General features: G+C 36.7%; 1 protein-coding gene across 1 annotated transcript; it reads left to right on the top strand.

Annotated features, from left to right (window-relative positions):
* Positions 1-2,277: 2,277 nt before the first annotated feature.
* Positions 2,278-13,512, top strand: LOC126751690 (serine protease 7). The gene is made up of 5 exons (XM_050462148.1): positions 2,278-2,780; positions 7,700-8,101; positions 8,322-8,430; positions 12,334-12,620; positions 12,995-13,512. Exons 1-5 carry the CDS (start codon positions 2,678-2,680, stop codon positions 13,297-13,299), a joined length of 1,206 nt encoding a protein of 401 aa, XP_050318105.1. The 5' UTR covers positions 2,278-2,677; the 3' UTR covers positions 13,300-13,512.
* Positions 13,513-23,465: the final 9,953 nt, after the last annotated feature.

Below are 23,465 nucleotides of genomic sequence, written 5' to 3'. Positions count from 1 at the left end.
AATCATCTCCAATCCATTTTATCTATTTTTGTCAATACCACATACAACTCAAATGCCACTGACTAATAAAATGCACCCTCGATTATATTTTCAATATTTTCGATAAAAAGTCAACTCTAGTTATTAGGGTCCATATATTCAGTACCTAAGTGCTAGAACAGTTTTAGTTCGACTTGAACAATTTTTGATCATAAGGTGGCATACACTAAAGGTATTATTCGTGCAAAGTTTAATCCCGTTATATTAATTACTTCTTGGTTTGTGTACTGGAAAGTGAAAGAATCAAGTGGAATTTAAAATTGTGTTATATAGGAAGTATGTGAGGTTCAATTTTGGTTCAATTTCGTCCCCCACTCGCCTACAGCTACGAATTTGGCCACCAACAGTCTTCGGGGGTAAACCCTTGCATGTTATTCCAAGCTCTTTGCGCAAACATCTATGTCCATGTATGTATTTGAGAAGAGTATGTAGCCACAGGTTTGGTTCTTATTTACGGGAGTATTTACAAATATTGTGCTGACATTGATGGAGTTGCCTGGACGCGCAAAAATGATACTCTTCTTCTTCTTTGCTGGCATAGACACCGCTTACGCGATTATAGCCGAGTTAATAACAGCGCACCAGTCGTTTCTTCTGATATTAATATAATAGGCATACGCCAGCAGCTGTACACTCTTACAAAAGATTGTACCTGTTCGATTAAGTCTTGCAGCTCGAATTAGTTTCTTCAGCACCAGATTGAAGAAGTCGCACGATAGGGAGTCGCCTTGTCTGAAACCTCGTTTGAAATCGACGAAGAGGTGGTGTGTGTCGATTCTCCTTTCACGGGTCTTTTCCAAGATTTGGCGCATGGTGAATATCTGGTCGGTTGTTGATTTGTCAGGTCTAAAGCCACACTGGTAAGGTCCAATCAGTTTGTTGACGGTGGGCTTTAATCTTTCACACAATACGCTCGATAGAACCTTACACGCGATGTTGAGGAGGCTTATCCCACGGTAGTTTGCGCAGATTGTGGGGTCTCCGTTTTGTGGATTGGGCAGAGCACACTTAAATTCCAAGCACAAAATGGATACTGCGTTCATAAAACACCACAACCCCTTTGTTCTTATTGTTGTAAGCGATGATTGTCAAATTGTTTAAATTGTCTGAATTTAAATATTTTTTCCAGTAATTATATTTTTTATATGTTTTAAGTTGTGTATTTCCATTCTTCAAAGTAATTTCATTCGCAATTTCTGATGGGCTATAATTTATTCAGTCGTTGGCTTGTGTTGAAAAAGCCGAAACACTTTTTGAGGACTGCAAAAGTCAATCACTTTCTCAAAACCAAAGAAAATGATAATGCACATGTCAATTTATTGCCTACGCAATTCTTCATGCCGTTGTGGGTGACAAATGACACAAAGCGATAAGCAAACAAAATACAATAAGCTATGGAAAGTGTCATTAGTAACAAGTGGGCAACAACAGCAACAGCGCTAAATGCTGCGCAGGGAACCCCTCAAAATCATTTAAAAAGTGCCTTTTCGCACCACTTCCCCACTTCCCACAAGCTCTCAGAGATATATCCGTAAAAGCATGTTTGTAAATATGCATGTGTGCACAGAACAGAAGCTGCAAAAGTATCCGTTTAAAGCAATAGCCTCAGCTCATTACAACATTAAGAAAATATGAACATAAGCTATGAGAGCTTGCTGAATAATAACAGGCAAATGTGCGTGTTCGTTTGTCTCAGTGTAATGAACAAAATTCAAAACTGGTAATAAGGCAACAGCGCTCAACGCTCACTCAACGCATTAAGATGAGCGTATAATGTCGAAAGTATATACATACATATATGTATTATAGACACGTACATATGTGCGTGTGTGTGTCTGATTCTACGGTGTATCAGCCAAAAGTAAACAATAAGAACGAAAACGCCAGCAAACATGACAAGTTTATCAATCGATAGGTGGGGTGAAGACATGAACACAAGCAACAAACTGTAGCGATTTCATTTCGATTACAGTCTTGCTGAGCAGAGCATGCTTCGGGTATACATATATTAAATGTACATATGTTCATGAGAGTGTAGATGAGCTTTTGTGCATGCACAGTGAATACAAGTCTGTCTTGATTATCGCCAGCTGACGCTGGGTCATGTGCACATACATACGTATAAACATACACATGAAAGTACATAGAGACTTGCGTTCTCGGCGGGTTCCTTAGACTAGTAGCTCATCGATCGGCCGGTTTAATACTAAAGCTGTACATTTATAATCTCAGCGTTGGCGATCAAGTGCGCTCAGTCGCTGGCGAAACGTTGAAGTAGAATTTAAGTGAATCTCGTTAAAATCGTATAGAAAACGCATGGAGACTAGATTTTCAGCCAATAATTGCTGTTAGTTTATATTCCAATATCGATGATTCATACATACAGTGTGATTTTTAAAAATTAATAGATGGAATTGTGTGTGCGTAGCTGTTGAAATAAACTGTATTTGATGTTTGTACAAGAAAAGTGTGCCATTAATTAAATAATTGTAAACCGAAAGTGATTCTCCAGGCAAAAAAGTTCACACACACAAACCCACATAAAAAGTAAAAACAAACGCGTTCGCTGTTGTAAAAAAAAAGAACAACAAAGAAAAAACATATAACAAGAATCAAACGCAAATAAAATTCGCTCAATATGCGGTTGTTCAATGTGGGAAAATCCGCACGATTTAATATGCCTCAATGGCAATTTTGCCTGGTTTTCATCGCTGCGTTATTTTCAACGGCCACAGCGCAGGGTAAGTACCTGCAATGCGTACATATAATATATGTATGTATAATCTCATGTGTGTCACGCACACATGCCTGCATACAAACAGATTTACGTACAAGCTAAGTAAGCACAATTTACGCGAAGATACATATGTACGACAGGCGTGTGACAAGGCCGCCACAGGAGGCAGGCAACAGGCGACGAGTGGCAGGAAGGTGGGCAGCCGGCGCAACATTCGTATGGATGCGTGTACACAGCACTTCGAAGGGGAATTGGTGCATTAAACATTCAGTGGCTATTTTAAGCCATCTACAACGGCCGCAAAGCAGCAAAAACAACAACACAGAGCCGCTATAAATATTAGCATTGGAAGTTGTGCGTGTGTTTAGCAGTGTGTGCGTGTGCAACAAGTAAAGTAGAGGCAGGAAAAATTTTAGAATCGCTTGATTTGTTCCAACTTTCCACAAAAAGCATATTTACGTGCAGATTTAAATGTGATAAAAATTGCATGGAACAAAATTGGGCACTTAATTTAATTAAGAATACAGTAAAGCGCCGTTAATAATGTTAATATTCTCGTGCTTATGTATAATGGAAGATTGCATAATTCTGATTACAATTATTTTCGTTTGCCCAGGTTCATTCACGAGAACATTTTTAGTGAGCGTGAGATTTAAATTGAGTCAAAAACTCAAAACAGAAATAATCCTACATCGCATTAATAATTTTTTTTTCAATATTTACAGCTTTGTTCGATATCAAAGCGATTTTTAAAAGTTTCTATCATTGAAAGTTTTATGCCAGCGCATACTGTGCTTTACAGTTCACTGTGGTTCCCAACATACAATATATGTATTCATGAAAATATGAAAAAAGTTAACTTTAGCTGCACCGAAGCTATGCATATTTCCTTCACAGTTTTATCTTGATTTTTATGGGCCAGTTAGTATGGCAGCTATGTGCGAAGTTGCCTGATATCGGCGGTTTCGACAAATGAGCAGCTTCTTGATGCGAAAGTGACGTTTCAAGTCGATATCTTTAAAACAGTGGGACTAGTTTTCGTATATACTGACGGACGGATAGAGAAAAAACATTGCTAAATCGACTCAACGGGCCACATTGATCATTAATATGCACAAATGTTCGTCATAGTTTAGTGAACGAGGGCAAGACGAAATATCTCCTGTCATCAAACAAACAGTTGTCGCACTCGCGACTTGGCTCTCACGTCACTGTTGACAGTCATAAGTTCGAAGTTGTAGATAATTTCGTCTATCTTGGAACCAGCGTAAACACCACCAACAATGTCAGCCTAGAAATCCAACGCAGGATAACTCTTGCCAACAGGTGCTACTTCGGACTGAGTAGGCAATTGAGAAGCAAAGTCCTCTCTCGACAAACAAAAACCAAACTCTATAAGTCACTCATAATTCCCGTCCTGCTATATGGTGCAGAGGCCTGGACGATGACAACAACTGATGAGTCGACGTTGCGAGTTTTCGAGAGAAAAGTTCTGCGGAAGATTTACGGTCCTTTGCGCGTTGGCCACGGCGATTATCGCATTCGATGGAACGATGAACTCGGCTATAACAACTTAAGCGTTGTCCACGCCAGTAAAAAAGAGGATGTACTTTATAAGGTCTCCGGAAACTCATTTTGGCTGTTACAAACACGTGGCAAACACGTTTCAACATAGCACTCTTATATTAAAAAGTATTTCCTCTAACGTAAAGTACAATGGGGAGTCATGTTAAATTAACTTTATATAATTATCAGTCCCCTGCAGCAATATTCGATTTAGTAATATACAACAGTACTTGGTAGTAAACGATATGTCAAGGCAACAAAAAATAGAGAACTATTGGGAGGTATGGAACCATTAAACGAAATATTTTTCACCTGTTTCTAGCTTCAATATATTTTACAAAAACAAAAGAACAAAAATCATTTGGAAAATCGCAGGTTCGCCATTTGTATATGGTTTAGTACAGATCTAAATGCGGTTGGAGCATTTTAGTTTCACCAGTAATTCTCCCACCATTGCTATTTATTTCGAGTCCTCATGCTCGAATATATCACATATTTCGTTAATTAAAAGAATGCAAATTCCTAATGAATTGTGTTGTACTGTGCGAGTGACAATTACTCATATTTTCAGTTCAATTAAATTGAACGAACTGTGAAAATAATTAATTTAGCGAAAATGCATTTATTTGTGATGAGATATCAGATTTTCGTAGATAGATTTAGCAATTTTCATAAGCCTATCGAAGAGTAATTTGAAAACACAATAGCAGCTACTAAACTTTTTTTTTAATTGAGTGAGAAGAGAGTTTTGGGTATAGCAATATGTCCGTGTGTACAATCAAAAACAGTAAATGGCTATTAGCAAGAGAATACAAATTGTTTTTGTGCTTTTGAAATTATCAAACTTGTATAACAAAAACTTTAGCTAAATGAACATAAATATCAAATTTAACCGGTCGAAAAATAAACTTAATATCTTCAAACCGAATCTTTTGACCGAACAATAGCTTTAAAATACGCATATTTATTTCTCTAACTGAAAAAGTGAGGATTTATTGACACATGCATATATATTTATTTATGTTTTTTAAGGAGAAAATCAAAAATGTTATCAAAAATCACAAGTGTATCGATATCGATATAGGGACATCAATACATGAGCTTAAGGGGTTATATACAGAAGGCCGAAACAAACGAATTTTCCACAATTTTTTTCTTACAATAATTTTAAATTTATTGATTCAAAAATTTGTACACACATTACGGTAGCTTTTAACTGTAATCCACAGTTTAGTATTAGTAAAAATATTTATTTGGAAAGAAACTACAGCTGATATCCGAAAGCATCTCTCAAAAAAGCCGTTTGGCGGTGAACACTATATCTCTGAACTGGATGCTTTGCAATTAAAAAACCAAACAGATTTCATGAAAATGATGTTAAATCTGGTAACTAATTGAAGAAATAAGCAAAATAATTGTTTGACAAAATGGCGGTTTCTCAAAAAAAAAGAACGATTTTTGACCAAAATTGCGTCCTTAAATTGTTTCTAAAAAATATTTATTTGTGAGAAAAAATCTTCGATCAATTACTAAAAAATATATTGAAGAAGCTCATGTTAAATTTTGATACTATCTAATGCAATAATCAAATAACTGACTAACCACTTTCACATGCACCGAACTGAACAATCTACCTACCTAAAGTGCATATATCACAAACCAAATTACATTTGATCACACCCAGAAAATATAACTGAGTTTGTGTTAAAATAAAATTTACTCACTGTTAATACTCAAAATTACTACTCAAATCGAAAGCCATTTGGCAGCAGCTATAAGCTTTAAGCCATCAAAGTGGACAGGGCTTAATATGATGTGGCTTAATTGTACAGGGTGTCATAAAATTAGCGTAAGATTAAAATTTGCCGCCATTTAAATTAATCTGTTCATGTTTGACGAAGTTAAAACGCTAATCCGAACATATTTTGTATGAGATTTTCGAATTGCCCCAAGTCATTAGAAATATTTAATGCACACATAAATTCAAAGTTTGAAATATGATTAAAATAAATATAAATCCTTGTATATATGCTTGTATTATGTGTTAAAATTTCCAGAAATCGTGTAAAAATAATACCTTTCTGCCCCATGCCAGCTCTTTCTAATGCTATCATAAAGCAGAATTTATCGCAAAATTTTCTTTAAAACCCTTCAAACTCACTAAACCAATCTCAGGCAAGTAAATAAGGTCTCTTGCTACCAAATCTGTCATGCAAATGTGAAATTCTTTCATAATTAATGCTGCTTCGATAGCGTAAATTTCTCACGAAATGTGATTTGGCGCACTTTTAGAGCTGCTGAGATAAAATAAAGCAGTTAATACCCACATTTGAAGCAATGACTAGGTGCCAGCTAATCGGAGAAACCGTTAATTTGTGTTTATTGCCTGAAACAAGCTAATTTACAGCCACACGATCGATATAAATGTCCTGTCATACGCCTTAATGCCCATTCACCATTTACTACTTTCAATCTGAAAACGCTATTCATTTCGTTTTCACTTCTTTGTTTCGCGCCCATAATAGTATAAGTGGAAGACGGTAGTCTTCAGTACACAGAGGCCATGCACCAGCAGCTACTCATAATTCTTCTGTATTTAACTTCGGCATTATCATTACAAGTAATCTTACAACATAAAGTTGCGAGTGTAATTGAGTTGAATAAAATGGTTTATTTTTGTCGTTGTTTTTGTTGTTGCTGCGGCTGCTGGGCTGGCGTGCTAGTTTGTGTTAGCTCAGTGTCGGTCGGTGTCATCGCCAATCCCACCGTCGGTGAGTCATTGGCGCGGGTAATAGCAGGCAAATGAAAGCCGCAAAAAGGGCAACAAATGGGATGTGAATGAAAAAAAAAAACACAAAAACACAAGAACCAAAAAAGAAACGGAAAGAGAAGAAACCGATTTAAGCAAATAACAAAAATATGATACAAACAAAGCCAAAGTTCAATGCAATCAATGCGAATTGCTGTTTTTAGTTGAGTCCATTGCCACTGTCATACTAACAACGCCAACGACAACGCCAACGACAATACACGATGGGAGGGTGCTTGACTGGAGCGTAGCGTATAATGGTGGCATTCGGAAGCAGCGCACAGATGCTGTTCCGCAAGCAGTGCCCAGCTGCTGCTGTCGTTTTTCTTATCGTCGTTTGCCTGCGCTCAAAAGTGGTTCGTGCACGTGCCGAAGCATTTTGGGAAATTTTCTCATTTATTTTTATACTCGCGTGAGTTGCGCTCTCAACAGCACACCATTCGTAAATTTCGTGCGCTCTTTCTTATTTTAGCTCATTTCTTGCATGCTCTTAAATACAGTTACGCTCACTCACACACATACATTTCTCAACTCTTATACTTGATTAGCACGCTGTCGCAATCCGAATGCCAAAGTGGGTTATTGTGTCTCCATTTACGAATGCCCCAGCCTGCTTGAAGTAGTACAACGCTACAACTTAGCGGCAGCGGATCGCGAGTTCTTGCAGAAATCTCAGTGCGTCAACGGTTATGGACGTTCACCGTACGTCTGTTGTACGCCTGATAAAGGTTACGATTCATCGGATGATGGCGAAAATCCAACGCCAACAACAACAACGACAACGCGTCGCCCATCGACTGTCAATCCACCAACGCCGAGCAATGGTAGAGGCAATGTGCTACCGGTGCCGCCAGAATGTGGTCCAACTTCACTGAATGATAAAATTTACAATGGCAAAGACACGGCACTGGATCAGTACCCATGGATGGTGTTGCTCGAATACATACAAAGTAAGTGTACATGTATTATGTGTGGCTTTATAGCTGCAGGGGTGGGGGAGGCAACCTACTGCTTTGCTTCTGCTGCTGCTGATGTTGTTATTTCTTGTTTGTTGTAGATTAAATCGCCGTTATTGATTTGAATTTCAATGCCTTTCATACTCACACCGTCTTCTTTGTTTTTGTTTTTGTTTCTTGTTATTCTCGCACTTGCCTGCGCCTACTTACACAGAGAATGGCAAGCCTATACTCAATTGTGGCGGCAGTTTGATAAATCAACGCTATGTGCTGACAGCAGGTCACTGTGTTGTGGGAGCCATCGAAACGGAAATTGGTCCACTGTAAGTAGACGTGCTCTGGCATATTTATGGAATATATTACACACTAATATGCACTTACATACTTATATATACATATCTTAACATATGTATGTATACAAATACTTCTTCGTGTGCCGTAGCCGTAATTGTGTGAACTTTTGTTTAGCTACCTACAAAAGCGAGTATCTATAATTTTGTCAACCGATACGTTTGCCTTCTAAAATAACGGTAATCCTTTTCTGCGGCAATTTGATTTTCGATTTTTGTGCTTGTGTGTGTGTACAGTGTTCGTTCAATCATGCAGTCTTAGTTCGTGGAATTTGGTAAATATTTTGTTAGATTTTATAGCAAGAAATACACACTTATAAGCTATTTACCTTAAGATTAAATATTTTATTTTGAAAAGCTCCGTAAATAACAGTATATGCAATATATAAGTCAAGAATGCTGGCAAAATGATAAAATTCATGGAAATACGCATTGTTTGCCATTGTATTTTCCAAGACTCTATAAAGACGCAACAGTGTATTGTATAACTTAAAAATATTTGGTTTTAACCTTGCTAATGAAACTGTCAAGCTGAGATGTAAGTAAATTTGCTCATTCGTGCTAGTGCCATTGCTAAGGTGATGTTCAATGTCGTCAATGACGATACTTTTTTCTCAAATAAATCATAATACGCACCGAATAGGGAATATATGTGTATGTTATGGAAAACAAAGTTCAATAGCGGCAATATCTGCTTTATACATATGCTTTATTTGCTTTAATAATGAATATTTAGCTGAGCGAACCACTGTTTTTGCTTTTTTATTCACTATAACTCTTCATGAAATATCAGTAACTCATACGTCACGGCGTGCAAAATCTATAGCTAAAGGCTTATAACAACCCAAGTTAATGGCATTTCTCAGAAGCTTTCATACTTATTTCCTGCGGTCACATCAACAACAATAGCATTAGCGAAATCGATTTCATGTAATTATAACCCGAATTTCTTGTGGCATAAAATCAACGTCTCACAGCACACAGATTTAATCAATACACTTTAAATTAATTAATATTAATCGAATGCTTTTGTGCTTAACCATATAAAGCTACGAGAGCAAATTCACACTACTCAAGAAATCGAAAGAATCATTGCGACTGCGACTGCCGACTGATGTGTTAAGAGCTCTGTGGGGTATTTCAGGTGTCCTGATGTCGAATTTAAGTTCAAAAATTTTCCATCACATACAGCTATTTTTCTCATGTTAGTAAATGGTGGTGGTTTGTCACCTTTACTCCTTGACTAAAACACAAAAAAATCCCAGAAAATTGTCAGAAATTTTTTACTATCATTTTCGGTTTCATCAACCCAAAATTAGCCAGAAATAGCCTCTAACATCATAGTCACCAAATGACTGTAAACTAGTGTTATTAGACCATAATATGTTGGTATCGCACATAATCGAATTGTGTGGATTTCTAATGGCAGACAATTAAAGTTATCCCCTTTAAAGCGCATAATAGATGGGTCCCAAGCTAACAGAAGTACACTGCCATTTAGATGAGCCTGCATAAAAGCGGCTTAAAGAGTTCATAAACATATTTTCATGTGTATGTGGGAACTTTGCTCAAATGCTCGTAATAATTTAATGGCTTATAAACATATTTGGGTGCAATTTCTGCTTTTCTGTTTAATTTCACAAATAATTTCCAAATGGATTATTGCGAGAGCGAGATAATCAAGGCTTCCCATAGAAATTTGCTTAATTTGCTATGCAATTTTAAAACGATAGATCGAAATTGGTGGCCAATCAAGCTCGTTCTTTATTGCCGTGCAGTTGCTCAGTTGCTATTTTCATTTAATTTATTCAGTGCTCAATTTAATGGTAAATTTGCTAAATTCACACGCGTATGCCATAAATATAAGGCAGGCAGGCACGGTACTAATTTTCTTGCTGATCAGTGTATTTTGTATGGTAATTATGCATGCGGATAATTTGACAAAAATCTTCCTGATTGAAGAAGTGTGATACTTTCAGAAGAATTTAAGGATTTGAATTCATTATGATGGGACAAATGGTATAACAAAAGTATTAATATTATTAAATAATGCGGATTTCTAGTTTCCTTTATGGTAATGATGACATAACTGTTTTTTTGTGAGAAGTAATATAATTTCCTTGATTAGCGCAATTATACTACACAATGGCATTGTAATTAACAATATGCTTAACTAACTTCATTAAGACATAACAACGACAAAGCATTGGGCAAATAATCGATTGTAAAAATAAAAATCATTAAACTTGTGCGTAGGTAAGGGTGTAAGGTAAGGGATACTAAATTGCAACCATGCTTAGGTACAAACCAATTTGAGATCAATATTAATTAAATTTATTGAAATTTCATTCAAATCAGTCCAATCGGTTTTTTCGTGTAAAAGTCTCGAACAGATTCACTTTATGGGATGTGGGATTCTTTAATACACTATTTTGTCCAACTTAACTGGAGCTTCTCTTCCCAACTGCATGGAAATTAGGAAGAAACGTTTACTTCGATTTCAGCGAGGCCAAATAATCCTCGCAAATACCAAAGGTCCCTTACAAAAGATTGACTGCGTTCATTCAGTTTGTGTGGTACCTCTCCTCCGATCTGAAAAATTTCTTCGTAGATTGCATTATTACCTTAGACAACAACCCATGCTTAATTTCGTGACAAATGAGCAGCTTTTTGGACGGAGATGGACATTGCAAAATCGACTCAACTCGTTATGCTAAATATTTATATAAATGCACTCGTGGCCACGCAAACCTTACCACTAAAAATTTTCAAGTATTGTACATATTTGACTAGACTTTATAGCGGTACTTTTTGCGGTAAGATGTAACATGTTATTAATCAAAAATATTAAAATTATAAACAAAACACATTCAGCTATTGATAAATCAATTAAAAGATTGTGATTTACAAAAGGAGCTCAGAATGTAAGAGAGTGACATGCGATGAAAAAATTATATATTTTTTTAATTCAATTTCATTTCCACTATTATTGAAATTATTACTTTAATCTATTTTTTTTGTAATTGAAACACGGAGTTTAGTCGGTGAATCACTTTAAAAAGAATAAAATCGGCAAAAGCACAGAGAAGCTAATTTGTGTTTTACTCATTAAACGTAATAAATTAAAAACTATAATTATTATTAGATAATATAATTTACTTTACTTATGCTTACTAAAAACATAAAAAACAAAATTGAAAAAAATTCCGAACGAGTGAAAAAGTCGGAAAAAAAATTTAAAAAAGTATAGCGGTAAGGTTTGCATGGCCACGAGTGTATATTTAATAGAGTTTCCGATGTTTGCTTGAATGTGCTACAAATTTCGTGGAAAATTCAGTAAACCCTGTTCAGTAATAAAAAACTAAAGTTTTCTGCATACCTCAAAAGCTTATCTTGAGTCTTAGACCTCTTAATATTATTGTATTAATGAATATGCGTAAATATAAATCTTACATTTTTTTGAAATTTAATTACACTTATTTTTTTTGTTACTTAGTGATGCTAAGCTACACATACCTTACCCCTGCAAAATATTTTAGGTCGTAAAAATATAACTTTATCAAAAAAGTAAGTTACAAGCACGTGAACCACCCTTTACACACGGAAATACCCAGCATATTCAGGCTAAGTTCACACATCATTTCGCAAAAACAATAACGTCACTTACAGTTTATTTAATTTATATTTAATTTCATTTTATTTTTCGCATTTTTCAATTTACACACGAACGAATGGGTTTCCGATGCTTGCGCATCACCACTACCATCATGTGAACTGGCGAATCCGCAACAAAAAAACCCCGCAAACCACCTTACCGCTATCTGCGACCGTTGTCAAACCGGAAATTTCGCAATCCACAATCCGCACCATATGCAGGTCGTCGATTCATCTGGGCGAGTATGATATCAGTAAGGAAATCGATTGCATACAAGACGATTGCAACAACAAAGTTGTGAAAATGGGCTACGAACAGGTGATCCCACATCCACAGTACGAACCCAACAACAATGACCGTCATCACGACATCGCCCTGATACGAATGTCTGCGGACGTGACATACTCGGATTTCATTAGGCCAGTTTGCCTGCCGTTGGCCAGCACACGTCAAGCCATCAATGTGGGTGAGCTGCTCACAGTAGCCGGCTGGGGGCGTACGTTATTGGGTAAGTGTGTATTAAGCGGCAGCAACTATATAAATATGGAGATAAGCGAAAATAAAAGTGTGTATGTGTGTGTGAGTGTGTAGTCAGTTGGGTGAAAGTAGTAAATTGTAAAGGAGGCGTATGCATGTTGCCGAGCACGGGCGCTCGACCCACTACTGGCTGAGCTACACACACCCACACACACGCAGACATAATGATACGGCCCATTTTATGTAGTGAATGTATAAGTATAGATTTACATTTTACGCTTGTATATTTTCATTGTTCAATGTGACATCTTTTATAATGTTTGCTTTCATTTTATTTTTACATGCGCCATGCTTCGCCATCGTTGGTCCTTAAATGTATGCTGTTTGTGCGCTCAACTGCGGCAGCGCGCCAGAGCAATGTCAAGCAAGAATTGGCCGTGCCAGTGGTGGATCATGATTCATGCGCGCGTAAATTTTCCTCACGAAATGTCAATTTGATTACGTCGCAGCTCTGCGCGGGCGGTGAGTTCTCCAAAGATAGTTGCGATGGTGATTCCGGCGGTCCGTTAATGCGCCAAACTGCTCAGAATCGCTGGTACCTTGAGGGTGTTGTATCTTTTGGCAATCGTTGCGGTCTGGAAGGTTGGCCGGCGGTATATACGCGTGTCGCCGATTATACAGATTGGATTGCGCAGAGCTTGCGCCCATAGTTGTTGCTTAATGTTCGATAAAGTTGAGACAAGTAGGCGGCATGGACTGTAGCTGTAGTGAATTGTATTTACGCTTAGCGTCCATTGGTTTATATTTACAATTTATTCGATTGCCAGCTGTTAATCATGCAAATAATTTTTAAGTAATGTGTCTGTAAAAGTAATGAAAATTAATAAAAAACATGATAAATCAATCAAATTGCCAACAACTAATTGAGTTAAAATTGCTTTTAATAGGTTAAGAATTTGGGTAGTCGCGAATGTAATTTAAATTAAAATATGCGATTTTTCTTCTTCTTCTTCTTCTTCTTCTTAATTGGCGTAATCACCGCTTACGCGATTATAGCCGAGTTAACAACAGCGCACCAGTCGTTTCTTCTTTTTGCTACGTGGCGCCAATTGGATATTCCAAGCGTAGCCAGGTCTTTCTCCACCTGGTCCTTCCAACGGAGTGGAGGTCTTCCTCTTCCTCTACTTCCCCCGGCGGGTACTGCGTCAAATACTTTCAGAGTTGGAGTGTTTTCGTCCATTCGGACAACATGACCTAGCCAGCGTAGCATCTGTCTTTTAATTCGCTGAACTATGTCAATGTCGTCGTATATCTATCTATCCGTGGCCAACGAGCGAAGGACCATAAATCTTTCGCAGAACTTTTCTCTCGAAAACTCGCAACGTCGACTCATCAGTTGTTGTCATCGTTCAGGCCTCTGCACCATATAGCAGGACGGGAATTATGAGTGACTTATAGAGATTGGTTTTTGTTCGTCGAGAGAGGACTTTGCTTCTCAATTGCCTACTCAGTCCGAAGTAGCACCTGTTGGCAAGAGTTATCCTGCGTTGGATTTACAGGCTGACATTGTTGGTGGTGTTTATGCTGGTTCCCAAATATACGAAACAATCTACAACTTCAACAGTCGTGAGCTGCTTGAGTCATATGTAAAAGAATCGTTTCTGGCCACTCCCAAGTAAATGGCGATCAGAGAACTTTTCTCACTTGCGTGAACTTCTACACATGACTCCATCCTCCGTTTGCACTACTTTAGTCAGTCGAAAACACCCAGCGTCATTATAAACACGTTTGACGGGGATCCACAAGCTTCACCTCGCCTTGACTGATCGTATATTTATTCTCACTAACCAAATTGTTGTTGGTTCTTTGTTCACTAAGTATTGCTTATTGCTAGTCACAACTTTTTTCCAACTTTCTGGCAAAACTTGAATACCATTATGGTAAAACTATTCATCTTGTGATGCTACCAATCATGGTAATATGTTTCACTTGGGGCCGTACTTTCGTAAGCTATGTGGTGTTTTCGAGGTGCAAAAGGAAGTCGATAATATTTGTCTAGTAGTATTAGTTTTAGCATTTCCAAATATTTTCAGATATCACCCCTGACAAAGAAATATTTTTTCTTTCCTATGAGAACACTTTCTCTTATCATATCACTACTTCCAATGAATGAAATACTATCTCTACATACAAATTTATAGAAGTAAACAACGAAAAAATATGCCAATGAACACATTACCACAAAATATATGTACAATATTTATACCTTAACCAATCTTCATACATTCAAAATATGGTGCATTCCATATTATGAAGGCATTCGTAATATGCATATAAACCGCCCGGCGACAATAAAACAGTGCGCGGTCGGAAATAACCGCAATTCAATTACGCTTACGGTACTATCACCCTCATCTGTAGTTGGTCAACTGTGCATCAGACCTCCCCTCTCCACATCACAAGTTAGCTTTCATGCTAATTTCCTTTATTGTCATTATCCAGGGGCTTGACAATGTGTGTGTGTGCATACGTGTGCTTGACGGTAAACGCCCATGCGGGTGTGTATCTGCTAATGCATTTGTGTGTGCTCAAATATATTTGCCAATATGTTAAAAGTTGTACTCACTTTGAATCTGGGATAAACGAACTTACATACGTTATACATACTCACAAGACACTGCTTCTTCTTTTAGCATTTAATAAAAGAATATTGTTGGCTATAAATTAGACCCAGGCGTATACAATGCCATACAATCAGCAAATATGTATGTGTATATAATATGTGCATATAAGCATCAAGTTTACTTCTTATGTATCAGAATAAAAATAATTAAGGGGAGTGGCTAATGTAGGTCGATGATTAGATGCATTTGTGTGTGAACGCAGTGAAATACTCATACATTTGTAATGTAGTATGTAAGTAGTCCCACGTGCTCAGCAATCGGCCCATGGTCTAAAGTCTTCAATATTCTCAGAGGAGTTGCTACAGAGTGATAATAAATTCAAAAATATTTCTTTAAGCAAGTAAATACATATGAGTGAGAATTAAGCGAAATATTTATTTAGTTTACAGAGAAAATATTTCAGAAAAAAATTTTGAACTGAATAGGCTAGTTTGGCACTAAGGCGAACCGTTGGTAGACCACAAATAACGCAGCACTTTACTAACACCCAGCACTGGCTAACTGTCGATTTCATAGCTTTAATACCGTCTAAGCTGAAAAGTTTATATTATTTTGAAAAAAGATATCTAGAAGGAAGATTTCGAGAAAAACCTTTGCGCATTGGCCGCGGCGAATATCGCATTTGATGGAATGATGAGCTGTTTGAGACTTACGATGACATTGACATAGTTCTTCGTATGGAAGAAAATACTCCAGCTCTGAAAACTTTCGACGCAGTACCCGCCGGGGGTAGCAGAGGTAGGGGAAGAGATCCACTACGTTGAACAACCTAGGTGCAGAAGGACCTGGATTCGCTTGGAATCTCCAATTGGCGCCACATTGCAAAAAAGATCTTAATGGGATAGTAACGGCTATTCTGTGGTTTCAAAACATAAGATGGAATAATAATTATACTAAGTGCGATATAAAAAAATCGGTTGAGCGATATAAGCTTTGAATTCTATCAAAACAGCTTAAATGAATTGACAAAGGCGCTGCAATCAATTCAGCTTTTCATCAAGAGGTAGACCGCGCTCTAAAAAATATGTCATTGCCAATTAAGCTGAATACACTTTTCAGCATCTAATTACACTTTTGATTTGGACATTCCAACCAGGAAACCAGTTAATGCTCCGCACCGAAATGTACAACCGCAGTGCAGCAATAAGCACATTCCAAACTTTGACAAGTCGCTGGGAGCAGTTTTTGTGAGTAAAGTTCCGAACAACATGACCTTGCTGTACTTGAGTAAAAGTAAATTTAGTTTACACACTATTTCTTGTTGTTACCAAAAACGTTCTGTATAAATTAACGAATTTTCTATAAGCAGAACTCTTGCTCTACAAGCACTTTGGCATGCATTGTACTACATGTACAACCAAAAAAGAGATTTTAGAGAAAGTTTAAGCATTCTTTTACGCTCGGAGAAAACTCAATCAGCAGAAAATTTACTGCTGTAAATAAGGACGAAAGCAAGGATGAACGTTTGCTTTTAGCTTTGCGTTTTGGTTAATTTCGACATTTTAGTTGCAGCATAGCCAAGTGTATTTTGGAGTACTTGGCGTCAACCTTACCGCAAGCGGACTTTCTTAGCATATCTAATTTTTGCTTTGTTAAATATTTCGTTTTCTTCTCGATAGAAGTAGTTAATAAATCCGTTTATTTGTTAAAGTTTCATCCAAGCCATGTAAGTATTTCATGTAAAACGTTTACTTGTAGCTGCAGCGGGTTAGAAATTAGCTTCTCAGCTGAAAATTCTTGACTTAGCTGCCGCTTTGTTGTCCCAATTTCGTTAACACCTAAATGTAAGCACGCCATCTTAGCGTAGCAATTTCTCAATTTCTAAGAAAATCCTTTGTATTTGCAACATACAATGTGTTTAAAAATAACAGCGGATAGTATATATATATATATATTTATACTTATACATTTATTTAGAAGTAGTTGAATGCAGCATAGCCTTTTGAACTTTTTAGCCAAAGCCAAGCTTATCGACTTATTGAAGTAAAGTTCTTTATTGTCTATTCATGTAGCCTTTCACATCGCGCTTATACTGCAGCTTCTTCGTGCTGCTCATCTGCCAGCTGCGCCACAAGCGCCTGACAAGCAAAAGTTAATTAGATTTACGCGCCCTTTCCGAAGTTGTTGGCAAGCAGACGCAACAAAGCCGGGCAAAAATCGGTTAAAATACCTAGTTCGCGCACATATATGTATGTATAGTGCGTGCCAAAAATAATCCAACGGATGTCTAATACTGTAGCATAAAAGTACTAGTAATGTTACTAATACGCCGTGTAGCACTATTTTAATTGGCGTTGCCACGACAAATGTTACTGGTTTCTAGGCAAGGTTTGTCAACTCGACAAAATTAACTATTTACCGAATAATGACGGACTATTTTTCAAGGGAGAGCTAACATATGTGAGTTCTGTTGGTACTTCCTTGAATTTGAGCATCATTAAACTTTGAACTTGATATATTAAGTTTGGCACGATGTGTATAAGACTCAAAACGAAAATCTAGAGACCCTGTAAACTATGTTTATAAATGCTCAGTGTGACGGCTAAGTCGAGTGAGCCATGAACGTAAGGTTTTGAAATATTGATCTGAAAATTTTCCCACTTCCTTTTCTCTCTGAGAAGTTGCTCATTTATAAGAACCGTCTATATAGAAACACTATAGCATATTGCTACTATAAAAACTGAACAATCGGAATCAAGAGCTAGCATGGAAAGCTTTGTCGTTTGGCGAAATATTTTCACGAAATTTGGCATGGATTATTGTACAAGGCAACGGTTCAACCTCCACAGAAATTGTTGAGATCGGATCACTATAGCGTCTAGCTGCCATACAAACTGACAACAAACAAAGTTCTTGTAAGGAGCTTTTTGTATTACAACCGAACTTAACCTCTTACCCTGAAAAGTTTTTAAAGCTTAACTGAAACCATGAAACAGTCTAACGATTTTTTAATATTTCCAAAATAATACCATCGTTTGATATTTTTCTGAGAGTAAAAAACAAACCGTGATTTTGATTAACGGAAAATACTGTGAGTAATTTTTTCGTTCACAGAAAAGAATGCAACGAGCACATCGGAAGCTTCCTACAGAAAATGCACAAGTCTATATGCTAGAACATACACACGTTCGCAGAAAGGGGAGGCGTATACGCAACAAATTGAAAATACTTAAAACGGAAGCATAGTACATAGCAAGTGTACGACTAACGGGCGGTTACGAGCATGGAAGTGTATTTGTTTTTTATATTTTCTCGTTGGTTTTGTACGCATTTGCATTTTTCCAAGCCTGCTCATCAGTTGTCATTGCATCAACATTTCCAGTTGCATTTAAAACACTGCCATTCTCATGAGGCAACCGCACTAATAAAGGATTATGCACCATGTTGCATGAGCAAGCAACTGCGCATCTATTTAATCAACACCGGTGAGGGTAAGAAATTCAAGGAAAAACGAAGAAACGCCTGATAATCTTTTGAAGTTGTTGTCTTGCTTTTAGCAAAGGAAGTAGACTGCAGTTAATTGGAATGCGGTGTTGGCGGAGAAGGCACGTGACGGCATGCGTTACTGGCTGTGAGAAGCAACATTTTACATTTTAAAGTAAATATTTAAGCGCGTATATTTATAACCACTTAGTTTTTAGTTAATTAGCAGTGCGTTAATTAAATTTTTATGCGACCTTTGGTGTTTTAAGCTGGAAAAATGCTTGAAGTGGTCTTTGGGGGCTCATAAAATGACTCGTGCTGTTGTTGTTCACTGAATTACTCGAAAATAAATACAGAAAAGTCCAAAATTTTTTTGTTTTTCATATTTTATCTGCTATAAGTACATTTTTAGCAACAAGAATTTAACTTCAAATGTCTACTACTTTTTGAAAAAGTTATAGATAGAGATTATTATTTTTTTTAAGCCGCCTCTTTTATTTTGTCATTATTTTTGCTCTGGAAAAAAACTCGATTAGATCATTTATCTACGCTCCAGAGTCACATAAGCCCTATTAGTAATAAACTGCAGAGGCGTCTAAAGATTATTATTGAATTATTAAGCCTTTCTGGAATCTCATTTTTGCTTTTTATTTATCCACATTCTATGGCAAATAATTAAACGAAAATAAAAAGTAAGTGCGGCTTTTTATGCAATTCCTTTTTTCTAAAATAAATTTCATGATTACATGCGAAAGCAATTTTCTATTCAATTAAGCAATGAATTAAAAAAGATGCACTTTCTCTGAGCGCATTTCAATTATTTATTTTTATTTCATCTGATTATACCGTATTGTTTCAGTTTTTTCACGGGATTTTCTCATTTCATCGATTGCTTTTTTGCGCTTGGCTTTTGCCTTTGCTGTCATTTCCGGTGGACTAAATTATCACACAGCATGCAATCAAACCACTGTTAACACCTCATGCGATCGGTCGCATCTCGTCGTCGCCCTTCACTATATAAGCTTTTGTTTATTTTTGTTTTCGCTGCTTCAATTTTGTCTAAAGTTTTCGTTTTCATTTGCTTCGCACACGCTCACATGCATACAAGTTTGGTATCGATTTCAGCACACTTATAAACCGCACCTATGGTTGTGAGCCCTTTAATGTGTGTGTGTGCGTTTACTTTTTCTTAAATGCTGATAAATTTCCTGCAGTTGCATTTGTTTGCCTTCTAGATGTTTTCTGCAAGCGAAATCTGTATTGCTTTACTTTGCAACCGATATGCGAGTATAGTTTGCTTACCTCCAGCTATTGATTCCTTGAAATAGAAATACACACAGTATGTATGTGTGTATACTCATAGTAGTCGATTAGTTTTGCCAGCTAGCTACTACCATGAAGTCAAGCTGTATTTTAATAAAAATATTTGATTTTATATTCAAACATATTTTTATATATGTACATACATAAGCACAAAGGAAAGACAAATTTGATCATCTTCGCAATTGGTCATCCTCTTGCATCACCAGAAGTGCTTTTATGGCATTTCTCATGAAATTGATGGCTCATACAAAAGCAGTACATTCATTTCACACATTCATTTCACGCATTTGGCCCTCAGCTTGCAAGTCTAGGTACAACTTTAGAAAATGAAAAGCTGCTTTGTTAAAAATATTATTTAATTGTATTTTGAAAAGTTTGACTTATATTGATAGAAATAAACATATATAGTATGTATGTGTACTAATATTCAAAATTTTGTCAATAAATTCTTGCACTGGAAGTTCCTATACTACATATATACTAGAAACCTTTCTATTGCAAATCGCATAGGTTAATGGACGCAAATTTATATCTGGCCAAGTACTGTCAACTTAGCAGCATTCCTCTAAATTATTTGTACACCAGTTGCCACCTCGTTTGACCACTTCTCTGCTCGTTAGTTCTAGCAAGTCTTGTATAGAATTTTACATGTGAAATCACAAAACAAACTTCTCCAGTTTATTTGAGCAAACCTTATAATATCATTGGATCATTGAAATAGCATAACTGTTTCCCGCTCTGTCTCTCTTTCATTAAACCATTTTTGTATTGTATACCAGTCTTTCGTTCGATTCGTCAATTTTCTTCTCGTCATGTTTGAGAACTGTGATATTATTAAAAATCTTAATTGAGTGGGTTATGTATTTTAATCCAATATAAGTTATAGTTTTACTCAGCAGTAAAACGTTTACTTTTTCTGAATGCATTTAGTTATGCGAGTTTATTTATACCAGTTATTAGTACGCTTTGCTACTCAAAGACTTAACGAATCGGAAACAATTAATGTACGTTTTGAGATGTTAGAAAATTCATTTTACTAATTGTATCGCTGTTAGTAATAACATTAGCCCAAGATAAACATTTGACTCTAATACCGGGAAAATCTCATGAAAATCTTCACAATACTATTTGCATATCTCTATTACAATGTATTTAATTCTTCGACTGTGCATGCCTCAACAATTTATTTATTTAAAGGACGTTGAATGTGACTTGCATAAATTCATCTATTTCTCTATTACACCGGCCGATGAATTATACACGGTAACTAGCAGATATTTACCTAATTACCTTTATTATTAATAAATAATATCTACACAAACAATGTGCATGAACAAGTGTAAATATTTGTTCACATAATATAATTATGTATATACATATGTAAGTACATTTGTATCAATGTGGTAATCAAATTGTGTTATGACTAACAAAATTATTAGCTTTATGCTCAAACATGAATTTAGAAAATGGTAACATGTGAACATGTTTCTTTTTTCAAATATGTTTGTGTGTAATAAATTTGATGCCAAATGAGGGCAGTAAGCAAGTTTTGTAATTGTTGTATTTGTTATCTAAATAGCCCGCACCAAGAAGGCTCTGTCCAGTGGCAAATCGCAGCTTTATTTCGATGTCACTATAGTTTTATGCAAGTTTTGTATGATGGCAGCATATCCGAAGCTTAAAATAACCGTTTCTTCACTAATATAGGTTTTTTGCTCATTTGGGGAAACCATTCATGTTTAAATGAAGTTTGCTGAGTTAGTCTGTAACTTTATATGCAAATGTATGTGCAGCAATAAATAATACATATTACAATTGTTTAAATTAAATTGAACAATGCTTATTCTATATATGTATTTTTGGTTTGCTACAATGTTCTATGTTTCTATACTCATACCTTATGTGCGAAAAATTGGCAATGAGTTTGAACGTTCGGTACCTTACTTGCATCAATTTTTGGTATACTCTAAGTAAACTAAGTGAACAAAGTCTTGGCACCTTTTCTGAGGGAACCTAAGCAAGTATAACCGAGGTAACCGTGCAAACTCATATATTTCAAGTGAAAAGTTCTCGTCTCTGGATTTGGTTCCAAAATCATTAAATTTTTTCGAAAAACAGCGTCGCATTAACGTCTGCGAAACAATGCTTTCCGACTACTAAGATGATATGAAACGTATAATAACAATGATGAGTCTTGGATCTATGCTTACGATCCGAAAACAGACGATCAATCGGCCGAATACCGTGGCAATCAAGGTTATGTTTACAGTTTTCTTCGTTTATCGTGGTGTGGTGCACTCCGGATCCATTCCGATTGGCCAACTTGTCAACAAGGACGAGTACATGAGGTTTATGCATCATTTGCGCGAAGCTTTTAGTAAACCAAGGCCGATATATGGTCCGACAACTTTTGGTTTTTGCACCACGATAATTCACCGTCACATACTGCATTGATTATTCGTGAGTTTTTCGCGAAATTTTCAAACAATGTCGTAAGATTTAGCTCTGTGTGACTTCTGGCAAATCAGCAAACTCAAACCAGCGCACCTGGGAAACCGTTTTGAGTCAATTGAAGACATTAAACATGAATCGCTATGCGATTGGAAGATTATTGCGGAAATAGACTTTAACAACTAATTCGAAGATTAGTAGAAGTGTATCGGGTGATTTTTTAAGAGCTTGATAACTTTTTTTTTAAAAAAACGCATAAAATTTGCAAAATCTCATCGGTTCTTTATTTGAAACGTTAGATTGGTTCATGACATTTACTTTTTGAAGATAATTTCATTTAAATGTTGACCGCGGCTGCGTCTTAGGTGGTCCATTCGGAAAGTCCAATTTTGGGCAACTTTTTCGAGCATTTCGGCCGGAATAGCCCGAATTTCTTCGGAAATGTAGTCTTCCAAAGCTGGAATAGTTGCTGGCTTATTTCTGTGGACTTTAGACTTGACGTAGCCCCACAAAAATAGTCTAAAGGCGTTAAATCGCATGATCTTGGTGGCCAACTTACGGGTCCATTTCTTGAGATGAATTGTTCTCCGAAGTTTTCCCTCAAAATGGCCATAGAATCGCGAGCTGTGTGGCATGTAGCGCCATCTTGTTGAAACCACATGTCAACCAAGTTCAGTTCTTCCATTTTTGGCAACAAAAAGTTTGTTAGCATCGAACGATAGCGATCGCCATTCACCGTAACGTTGCGTCCAACAGCATCTTTGAAAAAATACGGTCCAATGATTCCACCAGGCATGGGCAGTTGGCCACCAAGATCATGCGATTTAAAGACTATTTTTTGTGGGGCTAAAGTCTAAAGTCTACAGAAATAAGCCAGCAACTATTCCAGCTTTGGAAGACAACATTTCCGAAGAAATTCGGGCTATTCCGGCCGAAATGCTCGAAAAAGTTGCCCAAACGCAAGACGCAGCCGCGGTCAACATTTAAATGAAATT

The sequence above is a fragment of the Bactrocera neohumeralis genome, chromosome 2 (genome assembly GCF_024586455.1).
Source record: "Bactrocera neohumeralis isolate Rockhampton chromosome 2, APGP_CSIRO_Bneo_wtdbg2-racon-allhic-juicebox.fasta_v2, whole genome shotgun sequence".
NCBI classification, from domain to species: Eukaryota; Metazoa; Arthropoda; class Insecta; order Diptera; family Tephritidae; genus Bactrocera; species Bactrocera neohumeralis.
This window is presented reverse-complemented; position numbering and strand designations above follow the sequence as displayed.

What these genes read in the sequence shown, in the direction of transcription:
- LOC126751690 (XM_050462148.1), top strand. Translation starts at nt 2,678, where the DNA reads ATGCGGTTGTTCAATGTGGGAAAATCCGCACGATTTAATATGCCTCAA. An exon ending in TTCAACGGCCACAGCGCAGG is followed by an intron (nt 2,781 to 7,699) that starts GTAAGTACCTGC and finishes ATACTTGATTAG; the next exon opens with CACGCTGTCGCAATCCGAAT. An exon ending in GTTGCTCGAATACATACAAA is followed by an intron (nt 8,102 to 8,321) that starts GTAAGTGTACAT and finishes CTACTTACACAG; the next exon opens with AGAATGGCAAGCCTATACTC.